We start from the raw sequence: 22293 nt of genomic DNA on the forward strand, positions 1-22293 counted from the left end.
TTCTCTCGCTATATTTCTTTCTCTCTTGCTTGCTTTCTTTTTTCTCTTTCTTTCTTTTTTTTCTCTTGCTAGCTTCCTTTTTATATTGGTATCTTTCTTTCTTTCTCTGTCTTGCTAGCTTTCTTTCTTTCTCTTGCTATCTTTCTTTCTTTCTCTTACTACCTTTCTTTCTTTCTCTTGCTGTCTTTCTTTGTTTTGCTAGCTTTCTTTCTTTTGCTAGCTTTCTTTTTCTCTTGCTAGCCTTCTTTCCCTTGCTATATTTCTTTTTCTTTCTCTTGATATCTTTCTTTCTATCTTTCTTTCTCTTGCTATCTTTCTTTCTTTCTCTTGCTATCTTTCTTTCTCTCTATCCCTTGCTATCTTTCTTTCTGGCTCTCTTGTTTACTCTTTGTCTCACTGTGTTGTGAGTGGTGTCATGGTGTGCAACTTTATGCCCTGTCTTTGCTTCTCTTCTCTCTTTATTTCCCACCCTCCTCTACCTCTTAATTTCCCACACTCCTCTACCTCTCTATTCGATTCCCACCCTCATCTACCTCTCTATTCTATTCCCACCCTCATCTACCTCTCTATTCTATACCCACCCTCATCTACCTCTCTGTTCTATTCCCACCCTCCTCTACCTCTCCATTTCCTACCCTCCTCTACCTCTCTGTTCTCTTCCCACCCTCCTTTACCTTTCCATTTCCCACCTTCCTCTACCTTTCTATTCTATTCCAACCTCCTCTACCTCTCTATTCTATTCCCACCCTCCTCTACCTCTCTATTTTATCCCCACTTCCTCTACTTCTCTATTCTGTTCCCACCCTCCTCTACTTTATTCTCTTCCCACCCTCTTCTACCTCTCTATTCTATTCCCACCCTCCTCTACCTCTCTATTCCTGCACTATACCCTGAAGCCTGTTCTGCAAGCTGGGAGTTCTTGTCAGACACAGGATATCTTTATTCGGTAAGGACACTGAGTGTAATATCTAGTTATACCTTGCTGCTGCTTCTACTGTTCATGTTTCTGTCCATCTTTTTTTTTTTACTTATTATGTTGAACAACCCTGAGCTAGTCTCTGTGTTGGTGGATGATATGCAACTTCTATGTTGTGTACATAGGCTGTATACCTGCTTACCTTGTGTAGTTGACATTTCAGTTAGTTTAATTTTACAATTAACATGATCAAATGGTGTCTGTGTGCGTGCATGTGTGCGTGCATGTGTGTGTGTGTGTGTGTGTGTGTGTGTGTGTGTGTGTGTGTGTGTGTGTGTGTGTGTGTGTGTAATGAATTATTTAATTATTTATTCATTGTTTAACTAATTATGTCCCATATAGCATTCAGTCATATCACAGTCATCAGTAGTTTATTCTCATCTAATGGTCATTTTTATTCTATTCTCGCTCTCATTTTATCGTCCTTTTTACTCATTCGTATTCCCTTATTTTCTCCTGATCTCATTCTTATCTCCTTTGTTCTCATTCTAACCTGATCATGATACAAGGAAGTCTGCCTCATGTCTTAACTCTGAATTATCTGATTTCAAGATTCAAGGTTACTTTTATTTTTCCAGAGGAAAATTTGTCTTGAACATAAAAGCTGCCACATAAAAATGCATACATTATAGTGCAGTGACAGACATAAAGTGCGTTCAAATATGTGCAACACAACCCGCTCATTACACACTCTCTTTATGTACTGAGTTCAGGAGAGTCACTGAAAGAGGGATGAAAGAGTTTTTATACCTGTTGGGGTGTAAGTTCCTGTATTTAATTGGAACCCTGTAGCGTCTTCCTGATGGGAGCAGTTTGTATTCGGCATACAGGGCATGAGAGGGCTCAGCAATAATGTTCCTAGCCTGTTTACCTATTGTCTTCTTAAAGAGCATCTGGAGGTTGGGATGCTCACTCACCCCCATCACTTTCATTGCTGTGTGGACTAGTTTATTTGTGATTTTAACTTAACTGATATGTTACCAAACCAAGCTGAAATTCTGTAAGGTAATATCCTCTCTGTCACATTATGATAAAATAACATCATCATTACCCTCTGTCCAGCCCCAAACACCCTGAGTCTGCACAGGCAGTAGAGCCTAACCCTAACCCTGGTACATGAAGAACTCACATGGACATCCCTAGACACATGACAGTTGATACGTACACCCAAGTATTTGTAAGAATGAACCTGAATAATACAAACATTATGGATCAGTAATGGAGAATGATCCCCAGATGTCCTGGATAAGAAATCCTTTCTTCTTTTTTCTTAGTGTTTACAATGAGATGATGGTCATTGTATAAACCTTTTAACCTCTAAGCTACAGCCAGAAATGCCAGTATCTGTATCCATAAGTCCCAATATGGCCGTGTCTAAGAAAACTTGACAACAAAAGTGCTGGGATGACTACTTGTGTCGCCGGTTCGAATCCCCGTGTTACCTCCGGCTTGGTCAGGCGTCCCTACAGATACAATTGGCCTTCTCTGCTCTGCGGGTGGGCGCCTGTTTGGGGGGGGGGGGCTGGGGGGAATAGCGTGATCTTCCCATGCGCTAAGTTCCCCTGGTGAAACTCCTCACTGTCAGCTGAAAAGAAGCGGCTGGTGACTCCACATGTATCGGAGGAGAGATGTGGTAGTCTGCAGCCTTCTCTCAATTGGCAGAGGGGGTGGAGCAGCAACCCGGACGGCTTGGAAGAGTGGGCCAAGTATAATTGGGGAGAAAAGGGTGGAAGTTGGATAGGTAGGTAGGTAGGTAGGTAGATAGGTGAATGGATGCAGGAGCCCGAGGGATCAAATCTGCCACAAATTTCTACCAGACAATAGTGGTGATGAGTCCTATCAATGTTTCATTCAGCCTCTCCAGCCAGAGAGAGCAATCAGACAATATTATTTTTTTATGATTTTGAAACTGCCCAAACCAAAGGCAGGCGCGTCCCGATCTATGTTTCAGCAAAGTCCAATGCCGGTGAAAGTTTGGGTTTTCTGGGGTGTTGATTGCACTCACAAATGCCTGAAATGCTTCCACCAAAAGAAATATAGTGACTATGTCTTATTGCACACTATGGCAAAAGTTTTGATTCATACCTTATCCTCAACACCCTGATCTGCCGCAGGGTAGCAAACTTGTGCTCTTTATCGACAAGGTGTTCAATCAGACCTATACATAGACTGGATTTCCTTTCTCTAATGCCTCTCAGAAACATTCTTCAGCCATGAGCTGCGGCTCCGAGCTGCAGAATGGATATCTCCCTCATCACTTTAGCAGCGTGTCCCGGCTGGACTACAAAGGGGAATTTCCACGGTCGCAGGATTACTACCCCGGTCATCGTATTCTCACGCATCTATACAGTGGCTGGAACTCCTCGCCTTCTCTTGTGAAGTCACGATACAGCATGTCTTGAAAGGGGGTGAGGTTAGAATTGTAGATGGCTATAGTACAAGAGATAGCCAGGGCATTGCTTTTGAGTTTTTAGGGTGTTTTTCCACAGCTATCCACAATGTCTTCAGCCACATGACTTCTGCCCATTAAACGGCAAGTCGTTTGATGAGATGTATGCAAATATGCAAAGGAAACTAGATCTGTGGCGGTCAAGCTGCCAAAGTGCTGTGCGAGCATGAATGGACAGAGATGAAACAAAATGATCCTCAACTGAAAATGTTTCTTGAGCGATTTGAATTCCCCAATCTGCTCAACCCCAGAGATGGCCTGTTTGGAGGGCACACATCTCCAGTGTCAAAAACGGTGAAGCGGAAAAATGTGAAACTTTGTTAAGTTGACCAGAGGAAAAATCAGGTTCAGAACATAGAACAAGAAGATCGGATGAATTACAGGGACATACTGAAGAGCCTGCATCTGAGACATGAGATGATGTGTTTGGTGAAGCACTGCACTACGCTCCTGCTCGTTCTAAGAAAAAATGTGCCTTATTCAACATGGCAAAACCTAAAAGAGAGCCCAACAACTTGACAGAATTCTGCTGGCAAAACGTTCATGCATGGTGAAACGGTTAAAGGCTCCCATATAATATAATAGACTTGGTTATAAGGTTGACTGCACTGCAGAAAATCAGTGTGGAGTTTGCATATGCTCCCCTTGTCTGCATGGGTTTCCTCCGAGTTCTCCGGTTTCCTCCCACAGTCCGAAGACTTGTAGGTCAGGTGCATCGGCCGTACTAAATTGTTCCTTGGTGTGTATGTCAGCCCTGTGATGGTCTGGCGGTCTGTCCAGGGTGTCTCCCCGCCTGCCGCTCAGTGACTGCTGGGATAGGCTCCAGCGTCCCGCGACCCTAATTAGGTTAAGCAGCTTGGAAATTAATGGATTGGAAATGGATGGTAAACGGTTAAAGGCTCCCATACAATAGACTTGGTTAAAAGTTTGACTGCAGCGCAGAAAATCAGTGAAAAGCGCAGATCGACAGGGTGGGCTGAATTTATAAAGATGATCTTGGACTTTAGTATCCCCATTTCTATGGTAACAAATCCCCAAGCCTGTGAGCAGATACAAATGCTAAAAGAAGAAGAAGAAGCGAGTAGGAGGAGGAGGAGGAGGTGATTATGCGTTTGAAAAGAAAATATTAAACAATACTCTGGGGGAGACATATTGTTGAAAGCTGTCACTGTGGTGAGTCCCAACCCTGTGGGGAGTCCTCCTGGTCACCCCGCGCAAAATGTTCTCCCACTTCAACTGACTGGCCATATCAACAGTGGTCACAGTTTAAACACTTATATAAAGAAATAAGTTGTGCGCTTAACTGTCAATAAAAACTGTTTAATTTGAATACAGAATATTTTGATCATTATTTCTTACATTGATAGCGATCATTAAACATTTACAGGCTGCATTTTGCTGGTAAAGTCCGTGCTTATGTGAACGAATAAATTTTTGATACTTTCTAGCAAATATATGTAACCCCTTGTTGACAGCCATGGCTACTATTTCAATTCACCTTCAACAGGATCCTGACTTCTCAGCAGTTGATGTTGAATTGGCTGAATGTAAATGATACCTTATAATAATACAACGTTCAGGACAACAAAAATAAAGAAATAACATTTGTTCTATGGTAGGCTGTTGTTGTTCTTATATCTTTCCTTCTCGCTGTCTCAGAACAGTATTTACCTGTCAAACAACCAAATCCCTCTTATGTTATCAGATCAACATACTAGCAAAAAGGAATAACCCTCTGGAGTTGAAAACCAAATACCTGAATACAGAATTGAAAAGCTATCAAATATATGAAGTGAAAACCTTAATGAATAACCTTAACCCAATAATGAAGTTGTAATATCAGACAAAGTCCTTAATCAAAGTCTCTAAATAAACTGTTCAACTCAGAGCAATGGTGAAAGATGGGGCACAAACAACAATGGAACAAACTCCCAATAGGAGCACGTTGACAGTGTTTGAACAGTCTCCTCTTACTCACGCGACCACACAAGCGACTCACGAGTGGTCCGCGGGGCGGCTATGTGGCGCTGCAGCAGGGTGGCGTTGATCACGAAGGTCCAGCGCGCGCTGAATGACTCCTTCCTCCAAGGCAGCGCTAACTGCCTAATTAGCTTCAGCGAAATCCTCTCGTCTCCGGTTTCCCTGCACAAACTACGGCCGGTTTTTATAAATGACTGCCCCCACGACAGTTCTGGCAAAACGTCCACACTTGACAGTTAGACTATACACTTTCACAAGAAAGAAAAGTAAGAAAAATAACAAAACGGTAAGCACAATAGCTAACGTTAAGCTAACTGGCGGTAGGCTAGCCAACTTCTACAGCAAACTGGGGAAGATGAGTTGCCAAACGTCGAGATGCACCCAACTTGAAGCTGGTACAATACAATACTTGCGCAAATCCTAGAAGTATTTCATTCCACAAAATATTACTCGCTTCGACACTAAACTCAGTTTCTACCAACAAAATGAGAACTCGGCACAGCAAACTCATCCGCCATGTTCCGGAACACTCCCCCAAGGTCGTCTGATTGGCTTAGAGTACCTCACGCTATTAAACTGAAATTACACTGGGTTAGCTAAACAGGATATCGAAGCTCACAAAAGAATCAAAGAATTATGGCAAATGCACTACTCCACTTGCTTCACCCATATTGAAACATGCATTATCATGCAGACTAGAACATATCCATATCCATATCCATATCACATATCCCTATTCCCATATTTGGCAGGCCTCTACATATAACAACCTCATCATCATTTCTTCTTCAAGCAGAAACGGGCTGTAGATCATATCTGATGAGGCTTGGTATAGCTCTAGTGTCAATCTGATGTTGGTGAAGCCTCGTTCTCTTCTGGATCTGACCTGTGCCGTGCTGCTGTATCACAGACCTTTCATCACCCATAATCCTACTGAACCAGAACCATATAGTCTGTTAACACTAAACCTACTGCACCACAGCCACATACTTTGTTCGTCTGTAATTTGAGAATTTTCATTGTGGTGTTTTGATTGTTAAATTCAACCTCACGTTTCTGCATGCACTAAGGTGCATACAGATTTAAGTTCTTGACAGGTATGAAATCATTTTTTTGGAGCCCTCACAAGATGTGTCTGAGTCTGCATGTTTACAGTGAGTTAACATAACAACTGTACAACATAACATAACTGTACTTTACAACATTACTACCGTACAACACAACATAGCTGTACTGTACAACACAACATGACTGTACTGTACAACATAATATAACTGTACTGTACAACATAACTGTACTGTATAACATACTATAAGTACTGTACAACACAACATAACGGTACTGTACAACACAACTGTACTGTACAACACAACATAAATACTCTACAACACTACTGTACAACATAACATAACTGTACTGTACAACACCATAAATGTACTGTACTGTACAACACAACAAAACACAACACAACTGTACTGTATAACATAACTGTACTGTGCAACATAACATAACTACTGTACAACACAACTGCACTGTACAACATAACATAACTACTGTACAACATGAGATAACTACTGTACAACACAACATAAATGTACTGTACAACACAACATACTTGTACTGTACAACACAATACAACTGTAGTGTACAACATAACATAACTGTACTGTACTGCACAACATAACTGTACTATACAACATATAACTGATGTACAACACAACATAACTGTACTGCACAACATAACATAACTGTGATGTAAAACACAACATAACTGTACTGTACAACATAACAATTGTACTGAACAACACACCATAACAGTACTGTACAACACAACATAACTGTACACTGGCTTGTGCATCCTCAGTGTTTGCCTGGTAATATTACAATCACAAACATTACTGCTTGCCCGTCGGCACACAAGGAGATGAGGGACCACCACGAGTGTCACATGGCATTGTAAAGTTCAGTTACCTCTAGACAGAAGACTCAGTCCAAAAGACCAGTTTTTCAATGGTAGGGACATTTGTAATGTAGACATTCTAAGATTTGTAATAGACTGTCAAATAGTGCTGAAGGCTGAAGTAGGTTGTGTACATTTAATAACTCTGTAATAGTTTAATGCTGGAGATATACTGACTACATAATGAGTGATATATAGCCCCTCCAGGCATTCGCAGGACAGGTTTTACCTCATTTCTTCTTCTATAAAAACCTGTGTGTCTTCAAAAATGTGACTTTTCACTTGAAGAAGAACACAAACACATCATGCATTACATGAGTAATTCGATGAAAGAGAAATGTTGATTACGGATTCTGATGAATGACGAAAATGGCAGAAAGAAAGAAAATGGGGAAGACAGAGCACAGCATTAGAGGTCCTGATAAAATATAAAATGTAAAACTACAGAAGATGTCTCATTTTTGAAATTATTCTCCCCTTTTTTTAAGCCCAGGTACACATATAACAAGGAATGTGACTTCTCTTTGTGAGATTTGGATTCATATTATTTTATGATTTTCAACTTGAATGTTTCCAGTTGTTTTTGTTGCTTTTATGTTCTTGATCACATCCCTGCTAAGTTTGATGACTAGTTTTAAATGGACAAGCCAGGCTTTTTAATCCATCATCCTTATCACATTCCCCTTGTTCTCTCAGGCAACGATGCCAACTCCATAGTCAACTGCCTTCACATACTCGGACAGACACTGGACGCCAGGTAAGTCACAATACTGTGTGTGTGTGTGTGTGTGTGTGTGTGTTCTTATTAATTAATCAAAACTCAGTAAATGGATACTTCCTTCCTCATTAATCCAACTAAATGTAAGACATTTAAGAAAGAGATGATGAATATATAGATGAATAGGTAGATGAATAGATAGATGAATTAACGACTGTATTTAAAATAATTTTACAAAGACCTACAGCGGGCAGCTTGTTTTATCAACACTTAATCCCAATATTTCAAAGACTAATTACATGAACACGAATAATAATTTTCAGGGCAATGTCCTTTCATCACAATTCGTTGAGAGAAAAAGAATATGCAGTTGGAATTCAAAAGGTCAAAGTATTGGGAATTAATAAGCAATATTAAGCAATATTTTTGATAGTGACAGTGAATCAAATGATTCCCTGTAATGTGAAAGGATTAGTTGCACTGATAGTAGTAGTAGTAGTAATAATAATAATAATAATGATAAAAATAATAATACATAATATAACTTTGGCGTCCGGGTAGCGTAGCGGTCTATTCCGTTGCCTCCCAACACGGGGATCGCTGGTTCGAATCCCCGTGTTACCTCCTGCTGGGTCGGACGTCCCTACAAACAAATTGTCAGTGTCTGCGGGTGGGAAGCCGGATGCTGGTACATGTCCTGGTCGCTGTACTAGCGCCTCCTCTGGTCGGTCGGGGCGCCTGTTCGGGGGGGAGGGGAAACTGGGGGGAATCGCATGATCCTCCCACGTGCTACCTCCCCCTGGTGAAACTCCTCACTGTCAGGTGAAAAGAAGCGGCTGGTGACTCCACTTGTATCGGAGGCGGCATGTGGTAGTCACAGGCACCTTTCTTAATGTTACAAAGTGCTTTATGAAAGAAATAAAACCAAACAAGGCAAAAATGAGAATAAGACCAAATTACACGAGCAAAGACGAAGTAACAACAATAATAGAGTAACACCAAAAAAGTAGGAATACAAATAAAAACAGTATAAATAAATAAAAACAAATATCAAACATTTCCAAAAGCTTTCACAAAAAAACATTTTAAGGACATATTTAAAAGAAGCTAGAGACATAGTTTGCTGAGCTCACCAGCAAGAGTTCCATAGTGTGGGGGCTTTAACAGCAAAAGCCCGACCACCCTTTGTGACAAACCGTAACCTGGGAATAACCAATAACTAGTATACTGAGGACCATCACCATGCTGTCAACAGTTAACCTGAGACAAGCTTTGCCTTCCCTTTCCGCTCATTTTTTACATTAATCAGCCTGAATATGGCACCTTTCCCACGCTATAAACCCATGGATAAAACACTTAACAACTGGTAAGTTGAGAACACAGTCTAGGGTGAAGCTCGCAGAGGGAAGATGAAGCATTCTCAATTTTTGAGTGGCACGAGCAGTTTATTGATGCTTGGAGCAGGACCACATCTCAACCGCGCCACTTCCAGCATTCCTATAAACCACCTAACCCTCTCCTCCCGCATTCTGCGCCAGAATCGAGATCATGAAACTTCACCTCGAGCATACTCAAACAACTTAGGTACTACTTCATCATACGAGCGACATCATCCATCCACTCACCTTCTTGAGTATGGATTTTGTCTCATTCTCCCCATCAGACGATGATCTTTTCAGACGAAATCAGGACGACGCACCCAGCATCAGAAACTGAAACTTTCCAGCCTCCGTCGTGCGTTAGACCCCGCCTTCCATAGTCGAAAAGCCGTCCAGGAAGCGGTTGAGTTCAAGCTCCAACTCAGTCTCTTCCATTGTTAGTATTCCACCCAATTCATCTCTCCGGAACATTTAATGCTACCACAGTTCACCTGTCGACTCCTCCGTGTCTCCCACCCCTCCTCCCTCATCAAAAAAGAGAGCACAGGGCAATTCCACATCAGCTAGTCGCCATCATCACACATCTCTGACTCCTTTGCCTACAACATTAACTCCAGCCTCCCGCTATTGTTCTGACTACACCAACCTCACTAACCATAGCCGGTCACAGCATCCTTGTACTCCATCCAGCTCATCGTACCCACCACCCCATCAACACCAACTCTTTTCACGCACACCCCATGCCTTGATGTAACAAAGGTTGCTCCAACTCCCCATCCATCCCATCCATCATGTCGTTCATGTGCCACCTAATCTGGCACTCTATCACACTCCAAAATGTTCTCCGCGCAGCTCATGTTCCCTGTCACTCCAATGCCATCACTGACTCTCTTTCTCATTTTTCATTTCAGAAGCTTGGCCCCTCATGCAGAGCTTTTCCTGAACAAATAGAAGTTACTCAGACTGGTCTTGTGGCCCTGTTTTGTTAGATGTTTTAGCAATGAAATTGTGTCAATCTCACAAGCTTGTTTTGTTGATGAATTTATCATCAAACTGTCGACATACCTTATTAGCGTGCTCCCTGCTGGAAGTTCTAAGTCCTCCAGACTTGCTTGCAAAACCCGAGAGGAGATTGCTGGGGACTCAACATAACCTTGTGGCATCCTGGTCCACATTTATGTTTTACACTGAAATGTGAAATCAACCAGTACTGAGACTCTGGGTGTACTTGGACACCGAAATATGCATTAGCTAAATCAATAACAGAGAACCACATACTACAAGGTGGGACCTGTGAAAGTATTGTATGTGGATTAGGCACAATAAGTGCCTGTGCTTGCACTATTACATCCACTGCTTGTAAATCTTGCCTGGATCGCCACTCTGCTGGCTGATTCTCTGGCCTTATCTTTTTTAACTGAAAAGATAGGCATTCTCACTGGTGAATGGGCAGATGGGATAATGACTCCTGCTGCCAGCAAACTGTTAAACACTGGTGTTATACCTATTACTGCATCTGGTTTGAGAGGATATTGTGCCTGACATGGAAGGTATGTGCTTTTGGGTGTCACATGTAGGGGCTCAGCCCCTTTAACTAACCCCTCATCTTAAGTATCCATAGCCCATAAAATTTTTGGCACTCCTTGCAACGCTGGTGGTTATCTGAGGGAAATTTCCCCACTCCTCAAGTTGAACTTACTGCTCTGTATTAAATGCACAGTCCGTTTTCTCATAACAGTGCTCTAAAATGAGAATCCTTTATGCTTGCATTCGGGGTGAGTATTGCAGTCCTTCTTCCCTATTCTCCCACATGCAGTCTTGTAAAGCAACCCATGGCCCTAAATCCTTCCACTGGATGTCACATGTTTTGGCTAGAGGCACATGTGGTGTTGAGTTATATTCCCAGTGGAGTTTGGCTAAGCCGGGGGTTGGCACAACTGTCAATGCACAAAATATCATCATCCAAATACATCCAATCACTAGTCATAAGATGACTGTCTTTCCCTTGCCTGAACCAGACTTTCTCAAATTCCTCATCAATTTCTTCACTTACATTGCTTGTGACATGCAAATCAGAGTCTTCTATGAACATATGCTGTGGTGACATGTGAGGATGCACTATTTTTAGCAATTCTGCGGTTATTCATCTTGGCCCTGATGGCAGCAGATCCCATCGATATATGTACAGTGGCTTACCACACCTTAATTGTTTATACTGAACTGGGATGTTTAATACTTTAGTGACTTAAATTCCTTCCTCTGTGTGATGCAATGTCAAGCCCAACAAACACATCAGATATCTGACTAACAGATTTACAGGGCAACATTTGGAAAAGAGGAAAGAGTGCTTTGTTCTGTCATCGTCTTCTGTGACAACTGGCAAGGTGTGGTATATAATTCTCTTACTGCAATGCTGATGCTCCTACAGTGTTAATATAGCTACCACTCAATTTTGGGGAAATGTGAAAACTCATTTTGTTTTATTACTGAAACTTTAGCTCCAGAATCAACCAAAAATGTAATGTTCTCCCTGCCATCTCCAAGATCATGTCAGGCAAAACCTCAAATCTTCTCACTTTTGTCATATTGAATGCATATTGGCTGTCATGTTGATGTCTGTGTATGTGTATGGTATGTCGGGGGGGTGTTCTCCTCGCTGCCAGTCATGCTTCAGCTTCAGTGTACACATGGAGTATGCGTCCAGTGGGTTCCTGTCTTCTTGGTTCGGTACAGTCTTTTGCCCGATGGTCAGGGGCCCCACAGTTCCAAAACCCCTCGTCTCGACATTCTACATTGCGGAGTCCTCTACTCAGGAACAACCTCTGCTCCGAGGGGGACCACCACACTCTCTGCCTAACCCCCCTCCCCCGCCTCTGTTGGTGCTCTGCTGAGTCTGAAACTATACCAGCTGACTCATTGAAGCTTGTCAGTCAACCAGGCTTTGGCTCATTGTGCTTTTCTCTCTGAGAGTTTCATATTATTTTCAACATGAATGGCATGCTCTTGAACAGCAGCCTAACAACCTCTGTCCCAGCCCACACAGTGTTTGCGTACCTGATGGCTGATTTCTTCCTCCATGCCATCCAGGTAACAGTTCTTAAGGTGTTGTTCATACGGGGAGTCATCTTGATTATTTGGTGGTGCTGGTGGTGCTAGACCGCTGTTTTCTCTGAAAACTTTAGTCAATCTGACTGAAAAGTCAGACACAGTCTGTCCAGACTGCTGTTTGCAGTCCTTTACTGTCCCCCATCTCATGGTGGCTGGGAAATTGTCTATCATTCTGCCACATAGTCCGTTTATATGGCGCCAATAACTGCCATTGTCTGCCCAATTATATTGGTCATCCTCTTCTGGCCAGCCTCCATCCACTCTGCCCCATTTCAATTTCATGCTGTGCATCAGAAGAGATTTGATTCCTTTTAGAGTCACTCTGTTTTAGAGTACAATCTCAAGCAACACACCAACAACTGCAACCCTTCCATGCATGGATATGTCTGGCAGGTCACTGGTCACCGATTTCATTTTGTCTGGTGTCCAGGCCCTGTAGACATATGACATTTCCATCTGCTCTCATATACTCTCGTACACTTCAATCATTTGGAGGGCATAGACACTTTGCAATCTCATGGGGGCAGCATGGTGTCGCAGTGATTAGCACTGTTGCATCACAGCAAGAAGGTCCTGGGTTCAAACCTTGTCCAACCTTGGGGGTCAGCCCAGGTCGTCCTCTGTCTGAAGTTTACATGTTCTCCCCGTGTCTGCGGTGGGTTTTCTCCTGGTGCTCCATTTTCTCCCACCATCAAAAAGACATGCATGTTAGAGTTAGTACTCTTGTCTGTGCCCCTGACCAAGGCATGGCAAGACGAACTGGCCAGCTTTACTTGTCTTGTTGCAAGTCACTTGTCCATTTTAGCTGACAAGTGACTTGCAACAACATAGAAGATAGACATGGTATGATGGGCATTGCCTGGCTCTCAGTAGAAATAACAAGGCATAGATTTACAAAAATTACTAAAGCAAATTTGACTGAGGGCCATGTTCAAAGCCTCTGTTGCAGATGCGGCAAGTAGGAGCAGTGGTCATAAGGTCATCAGTGCCTGTCGAGGTGGCAACCTAAGAATCCGCTGGTGGACACCGGTGGCAAGGGAAGCCGTCAGGCTGAAGAAGGGGGCCTTTCGGATTTGGCTGGCCCAGGGGTCTCCTGAAGCAGCAGACGGGTAATGGGAGGCCAGAAGTGCTACAGCTTCAGTGGTCACGGAAGCAAAAACTCGGGGGTAGGAAGAGTGCGGTGAGGCTACGGAGGAGGACTTTCGGTTGGCCTCAAGGAATTTCTGGCAAACCATCCGGTGACTCAGGAAGGGGAAGCAGAGCCTGACTCAAGCTGTGTTCCGCTGGGGAAGGGAACTGCTGACCCGGACTGGGATGTTGTCAAGCGGTGGAAAGAACACTTTGAGGAGCTCCTGAACCCGGCCAACATGTCCTCAGTGGAGGAGGTAGAATCTGAAGACTCGGGGGAAGCCCCACCAATATGCCTGGCAGAGGTCTCTGTGGTAGTTAAGAAGCTCCTTGGTGGCTAGGCGCCGGGTGTGGATGAGATTCGTCCGAAGATGCTGAAGGCTCTGGACATTGTTGGGCTGTCTTGGCTGATACGCCTATTCAGTGTCGTATGGAGGTCGGGGACAGTACCTGTGGAGTGGCAGACTGGGGTGGTGATTCCCATATTTAAAAAAGGGGAGAGTGTGCTCCAATTATCAGGGCGTCACATTGTTCAGCCTCCCTGGGAAAGTCTACTCTAGGGGGCTGGAAAGGAGGCTGTGACCGATTGTCGAATCTCAGTTCCAGGAGGAACAATGCGGATTCCGTCCTGGCCATGGAACAACGGACCAACTCTTTACCCTTGTGGAGGTGCTGAGGTGAATCATGGGAGTTTGACCAGCCAGTCTACATTTGTTTTGTGGACTTGGAGAAGGCTTATGACCGTGTATAACCTGTATGACTTGTATAACTTGTATATTGTATATAAGTGAGAGCTGTGTCCGCATTCTCGGCACAAATTCAAACACGTTTTCGGTGGGTGTCGGACTCCACCAAGATTGTCCCTTGTGTCTGATACTATTTGTCATGTTTGTGATCTCAAGGCGCAGCCAAGGTGAGGAGTGTGTCCGTTTTGGAAACCTCAGAATTTCATGTGGTTTGGTTTGCTTCATCAGAATACAACCTCCAGCGCACACTGGGGCAGTTTGCAGCTGAATGTGAAATGGCTGGGATGAGAGTCAGCACCCTTCACGTCTGACGCCATGGTTCTCTATCAGAAAATGGTGGATTGCTCTCCCCGGGTTGGGGATGAGCTGTTGCGTCAAGTGAAGGAGTTCAAGTATCTCGGGGTCTTCTTCACAAGTGAGGGTAGGATGGAGCGGGACATTGACAGGTGGATTGGTGCAGCATCAGCAGTAATGTTGACAGTGTGTGTGTGTGTGTATACACACACAGGGTGTTGTGATGCGTCTAGTGCAGCAAGGTGTAGTTGGAGGGAAGGTGCATGTGTTCTTCCAACCCGCTTGTGTCCTTCCTGCCCTTAGCTTGCTGCCGCTGGCTAGCCTTTGTGGCGAATAGGGAAGCATCCTAGCGTGTAAGCCTTCCCTTGCCAGTACATAGCCTCTCCTTCACCAAGACTCCTGGCAGGCCTCCCCGTGGCCACACATGGTAACTGGGGTCTTGCGGCCCCAGGCTAACTTGGCAGGGGATCTCGGAGCAGCAGCGGGCCCCAGAGATATGGTGTGCAGGCCCTGGCACCTATCAACCACTGCCCCGCTGCCTTGTGGGTGAGTCTGGAAGACATAAGGCTAAGGGAGCTTACCCCAACAGAAAAGCAAGCTGTGGCGGCACGCTTCGAGGCGGTTTCCGAAAAACTGGATTTCCGGCAGCCCCCTGCAGTTGTGTGGAGGTGCCGGTCGTCTAGGGATCCCCCTTGCCATCGGAACCATCTCCTCTACAATCAAGTCATGTGGCGTTGGGAGAAGCGCACCCCCCATGCCACTTTAAAAACCATCTCTGCGCAGGTATCTTCTGCTATCTGAGTCCTCAAAGGACCCACAAATAGAAGAAGATGGTCATCATCGGGCACGATGGACAACCAGCAAGCAATGTTGACATTGTACTGGACCATTGTGGTGAAGTAGGAGCTGAACCGGAAGGCAATATTCTCAGTTTACCATTAATCTTTGTTCCAACCCTCACCTATGCTCATGAGTTTGGGTAGTAACCGAAAGGGTGACATCGTGGATACAAGTGTTCAAAATGAGTTTCCTCCATAGGGTGTCTGGATTCAACCGTAGAGATAGGGTGAGGAGCTTGGACAGCCGGAGGGAGCTCGGAGTAGAGCTGCTGCTCCGTGGTGTTGAAAGGAGCCAGTTTAGGTGGTTCAGGCATCTGATTGAGATGCCTCCTGGGCGCCTTCCTTTGGAGGTTTTTCTGGGCACATCCAACTGGGAGGAGACCCCGGGGTAGACCCAGAACCCGCTGGAGGTACTACATGTCTAATCTGGCCTGGGAATGCCTTGGGATCCCACAGGAGGAGGTGGAGGGTGTTGCTGGGGAGAGGGATGTCTGGAGTGCCCTACTTAGCTTGTGCTGTAGAACCTGGAATCAACTTCCTACTGGGCTTGTTCTGTCTGGTATTTTTTTCTGATTTAAGAACTTTCTTTGTAGTTCTCTGTAGTTTTTGGTAACTCTTCATCATCCTCCACCCCAGAACTCAAGCTAAGGCCCTGTTCTATTATTTATTCATGTCTCCCCCTTGGGCCTCTTAATAAGTGAAAGTTACAGCTTCTATTTTCACTTTTATACAGATAATACACAATTACATGCACCACGGATTTACATAAAATTACAGCTCAACAGACAACACACAAAATCTTCAGCAGCTAAATGGGAACAAATCTAAAATAAAATGGTGATTGAGCTACCCTATTCCACTAGTTCAATTTTGGATTTTAGAGATTATGACTTTGTCATGGAATTAATTCAAGGGGGCAAAATTTAAGAATATAACAATATTCCCATATTTAGGAAAACACAATAACAAAATGGGTATTTACAATAAACTAACTTTTGCTGATCTTGTTACGACTCTGCATACGGGGAGTGAGAATACTCACTCTGCCTCTTAAGAGAGTTGCAGATCCTTATAGGGAGGAAAATACAAGATGTGTGATTGCAACCGGGTTGCAACGTCAGTGGGGGTCCTCTGGTGGTCAGGACCAACCAGGAAACGGAGAAGAGGAACATAAATCAATAAAAGTAATAATGTATACAGAGGGATCTGTATTCAAATCACCAAGAAAAGGCGAAGATGAAAGCCATTCTTCTACAGCTTTTTTTTCTAAAAAACTTTGCCTTTTTTATTGCAAAAGAGAATTGTTTGATGATGTTTTCTCAAGCTGAAAACCATGTCTAAAATCAGATGTCTTGTACTTCAATAACCTAATAAACGTTGTTCATGTTTTCATATTGATGTGCTTGTAGTATTGTAATTCACTGCATTCCTGCATCAGTCAGAAGATCTTGAGCCTCCGTAGTTCCAAATGCTACTGTGAGCCTTTTAGTTGGCATAAAGAAAAAGCAGAAAAGGGCATATCCCCCTTATCTGGGCCTTGTTGCATTGACTGCTTTACCACTGATTATAAAATTGGTTTTAATTTAATTGTATTTACTTTAATGATTGTTTAGGTCCAGCTCCAAGAATATACTGCAGACCTTCTAACTTCTTATAAACGTAAAGGCAGTCCTACCTGCTCAGGGCAGATTCTTGCTGTCCCTAAACTCGTGACTCAAAGTGACCAAGGACTTTCTGCCTGGTCCCCTATACTTTCAAATGCTCCCCCAGAGGGCCTAAACAAGCAAATTCAGTTTAGAACTTTCAAAACCCTCTAAAAAACTCCCCTCAAGTGGCCTTTTTGGAAAATTCTGTGTTTTACTTAATTTTCATCTTGTCCTCAAATTTATGTCTCATATTCTAATTGTATTACTCTATATTTATTCTCATTTTACTTGTTTTTTCTGTGGTTTCATTGGTATATTGTATTTGTTTTGTAACACTGGCAGCTCTTTTGAAAGGTGCTTAATAAATAAAGTGTATTATTAGTTAAGTCGTTCTGACTGCCACCGTGGTCTCATTGAACAGTTAGCCACTTCTGTTTGCTACATCTGTATATTCATATCCATTTAAAGTATAGATAGATAAATGAAAGAATTATTCATTTACAGAATGAAAACATGGCTGTGTGTGTGTTGTAGAACGGTGATGAAGACAGGATTAGAGTCGGAGAAAGCTGCATTACGGGCATTCTTTCACAACGCAGCAGAGGACCTGGATAAGACCTTGGAAAACCTGAAACTGGGCCAGTTCACACACACCAGACTGCAGCCACGTGGTGTTACTCAGATCATCAACTACACCACCGTTGCCCTCCTCCCTGTCCTCTTCTCCCTGTTTGAACACATTGGGCAGAACCTGTTTGGGGAGGACCTCATATGTGTGTACTGAAGATGAGAACCAGCTTTTGTAACAATGGCAATTATTTGAGCCCTGTAGACCAAATTCTGCTACTATTGTAGAGACTACCAATATTTACTGCAAATAGTTTACCAAAGATGTGTGATGTTTGTCCAGGTAGCGTAGCCGTCTATTCTGTTGCCTACCAACACGGGGATTGCTGGTTCGAATCCGTGTTACCTCCGGCTTGGTCGGGCGTCCCTAAAGACATGATTGGCCGTGTCTGCGGGTGGGAAGCCGGATGTGGGTATGTGTCCTGGTCGCTGCGCTAGCGCCTCCTCTGGTCGGTTGGGGCACCTGTTCAGGGGGAGAGGGGGAACTGGGGGGAATAGTGTGATCTTCCCACGCGCTACATCCCCCTGGCGAAACTCCTCACTGTCAGGTGAAAAGAAGCGGCTGGTGACGTATCTATATGTAGGAGGCATGTGGTAGTCTGCAGCCCTCCCTGGATCGGCAGAGGGGGTGGAGCAGTGATTGGGACGGCTCAGAAAATATGGTAATTGGCCAAGTATAATTGGGGAGAAAAAGACAAAAAAAAAGTGTGATGTTGTACTACTTGGTTAGTTGTTTTTATTTGGTTGGTGTGTGTTAGGCATATTGGTTTAACTTGCTAACTGATTTCTTCGGGTTCTATTCCAGTGGATGATGTCCAGGTGTCCTGCTACAGGATCCTCAACAGCCTCTACTCTCTCGGGACCAACAAGAGCATCTATGTGGAGAGGTACACTGAAGTCCTGTTATGTGTGTGTACTTGTCAGTATGGAATGTGTTAATAACTCTTATGACTTTTATCCTGTTCTCGTTTTTCCTCCTATCCTCTTTTTCTCCATCTGTGTTGTCATTCCCTTTACTCACCTTTTGTCTTCTTTTCCATTCTTTTATACATTCCTGTCCCTCTCCATCTCTGCTCTCTTCCTCTGTTTCCCCCTTATCCTCTCTTTCCTGTTCTCTCTCTCTACTTTTTCCCATCCTTTCATATTTCCTTCAACTACTCTCCTCCCCCATACCCTTTATTCCCCATCCACTGTCTTTTAACTCCAACTATAATTTCCTGTACTTGCTCCACCCCTGCCTCTCTTCTCCTCCCTACAGACAACGCCCGGCTGTAGGAGAATGTCTAGCTGCGTTCTCAGCAGCTTTTCCTGTAGCCTTCTTGGAGCCTCACCTGAACACATTCAACAGCTACTCCATCTACAATACTAAACTAGCTAAATACAGAACAGGTAAGTCAGTATTGTTTGTGTGTTTGTTTGTTGTACGTGCATCAGTGTGTCTTCCATAGAAGAACAAAGGGTAACCTCTAAACATTACAAGTATTGTCACATCACTATTTCATTTTATAGAATTACACTGATGAGCCAAAACAATATGACCACTCACAGGTAAACTGAATAACGCTGATCATCTCCAAACAAGGCCACATGTCAAGGTCTAGGTAGATCAGATGGTAAGTGAAAAATCAGTTCTCATAGTCAACGTGTTGGGTGCAGAAGACATGGGCAGTAGTAAAGACCTGAGTGACTTTGACAAGGACCACATTATTATAGCCAGACGACTGGTCAGAGCATCTCTGATACAGTAAGGCTTGTGGGGTGCAATGGTGAGTCCCTGCCAACAGTGGTCCAAGGAGGGACAAACCACAAACTAGCAACAGGGTGTTTGGCTTCCAAAGCTCATTGATGTATATCCCGTCTGAGCCGAACTGATAGAAGTATATCCTGTCTGAGCCGAACTAATAGAAGTATATCCTGTCTGAGCAGAATTGACAGAAGTATATCCTGTCTGAGCTAGACTGACAGAAGTATATCCCGTCTGAGCCGAACTGACAGAAGTATATCCCGTCTGAGCAGAGCTGACAGAAGTATATCCCGTCTGAGCTGAGCTGACAGAAGTATATCCCGTCTGAGCTGAGCTGACAGAAGTATATCCCGTCTGAGCTGAGCTGACAGAAGTATATTCCGTCTGAGCCGAACTGACAGAAGTATATCCCGTCTGAGCCGAACTGATAGAAGTATATCCTGTCTGAGCCGAACTGATAGAAGTATATCCTGTCTGAGCAGAATTGACAGAAATATATCCTGTCTGAGCTAGACTGACAGAAGTATATCCCGTCTGAGCCGAACTGACAGAAGTATATCCCGTCTGAGCAGAGCTGACAGAAGTATATCCCGTCTGAGCTGAGCTGACAGAAGTATATCCCGTCTGAGCTGAGCTGACAGAAGTATATTCCGTCTGAGCTAGACTGACAGAAGTATATCCCATCTGAGCTGAACTGATAGAAGTATATCCTGTCTGAGCCGAACTATAGAAGTATATCCCGTCTGAGCTGAACTGACAGAAGTCTATCCCGTCTGAGCTGAACTGACAGAAGTATATCCCGTCTTTGCAGAATTGACAGAAGTATATCCCGTCTGAGCAGAATTGACAGAAGTATATCCCATCTGAGTCGAACTGACAGAAGTATATCCCGTCTGAGCCGAACTGACAGAAGTATATTCCGTCTGAGCAGAACTGACAGAAGTATATCCCGTCTGAGCTGAACTGATAGAAGTATATCCTGTCTGACCCGAACTGATAGAAGTATATCCCGTCTGAGCTGAACTGACAGAAGTATATCCCATCTGAGCTGAACTGACAGAAGTATATCCCGTCTTTGCAGAATTGACAGAAGTATATCCCGTCTTTGCAGAATTGACAGATGTATATCCCGTCTGAGCAGAATTGACAGAAGTATATCCCATCTGAGCCGAACTGACAGAAGTATATCCCGTCTGAGCCGAACTGACAGAAGTATATCCCGTCTGAGCAGAACTGACAGAAGTATATCCCGTCTGAGCCGAACTGACAGAAGTATATCCCATCTGAGCCGAACTGACAGAAGTATATCCCGTCTGAGCCCAACTGACAGAAGTATATCCCGTCTGAGCCAAACTGACAGAAATATATCCCGTCTGAGCTAGAGTGACAGAAGTATATCCTGTCTGAGCAGAACTGACAGAAGTATATCCCGTCTGAGCAGAACTGACAGAAGTATATCCCATCTGAGCTGAGCTGACAGAAGTATATTCCGTCTGAGCAGAATTGATAGAAGTATATCCCGTCTGAGCAGAACTGACAGAAGTATATTCCGTCTGAGCAGAACTGACAAAAGTATATCCCGTCTGAGCTGAGCTGACAGAAGTATATCCCGTCTGAGCATAATTGACAGAAAAATATCCCGTCTGAGCTAGACTGACAGAAGTATATCCCGCCTGAGCGGAACTGATAGAAGCATATCCCGTCTGAGCCGAACTGACAGAAGTATATCCCGTCTGAGCTGAACTGACAGAAGTATATCCCGTCTGAGCTGAACTGACAGAAGTATATCCCGTCTGAGCAGAACTGACAGAAGTATATCCCGTCTGAGCAGAACTGACAGAAGTATATCCCGTCTGAGCCGAACTGACAGAAGTATATCCCGTCCGAGCCGAACTGACAGAAATATATCCCGTCCGAGCCGAACTGACAGAAGTATATCCCGTCTGAGCTAGACTGACAGAAGTATATCCCATCTGAGCTAGACTGACAGAAGTATATCCCGTCTGAGCAGAACTGACAGAAGTATATCCCGTCTGAGCAGAACTGACAGAAGTATATCCCGTCTGAGCTAGACTGACAGAAGTATATCCTGTCTGAGCCGAACTGACAGAAGTATATCCCGTCTGAGCAGAACTGACAGAAGCATATCCCGTCTGAGCTAGACTGACAGAAGTATATCCCGTCTGAGCAGAACTGACAGAAGTATATCCCGTCTGAGCAGAACTGACAGAAGTATATCCCGTCTGAGCAGAACTGACACAAGTATATTCCGTCTGAGCCGAACTGACAAAAGGTATACCGTGGCACAAGTCACAGAACATTTTAATGATGGTTACAAGAGGAATGTGTCACAGCACACAGTGCATTGCACCCTGCTGCATACAGGCTGCATAGCTGCAGACTGGTCAGAGACCTCATGAGGGGTGGACCCCTGTCCACTGTTGAAGGTGCCTACAATGGGCACGCGAGCGTCAGAACCAAGGGCCAACCTCAGGGTTTGAAAAGTGACGCCAATGCGGAAGTGCCTTAAACCTGCATTATTTCTAAAGGTTAGCAGGGGGCAACTCCACTGGTTACAAAAGAAGCCTGGCTTCATACAATTGTTAAAATGTTAAAATGTTAAAGTTACAGCAGAATTAATCATATTTACAGTCTGGTTCAAAAAACGGTTTTGGTCTCTATAGCTAATTTCCCCCACC

At 43.9% G+C, this 22293-nt stretch overlaps 1 protein-coding gene across 1 annotated transcript in view; it reads left to right on the plus strand.

Moving 5' to 3' along the window:
• Positions 1-22293, plus strand: part of ryr2a (ryanodine receptor 2a (cardiac)) — a 1161183-nt gene that overhangs the window by 487977 nt on the left and 650913 nt on the right. The window contains 5 exon segments of the mRNA XM_056296806.1: positions 897-946; positions 8062-8122; positions 17758-17996; positions 18656-18737; positions 19109-19239. Of these exon segments, the coding sequence (XP_056152781.1) occupies positions 897-946; positions 8062-8122; positions 17758-17996; positions 18656-18737; positions 19109-19239 (563 nt within the window).

Source organism: Lampris incognitus, chromosome 17, assembly GCF_029633865.1.
Source record: "Lampris incognitus isolate fLamInc1 chromosome 17, fLamInc1.hap2, whole genome shotgun sequence".
NCBI lineage: Eukaryota > Metazoa > Chordata > Actinopteri > Lampriformes > Lampridae > Lampris > Lampris incognitus.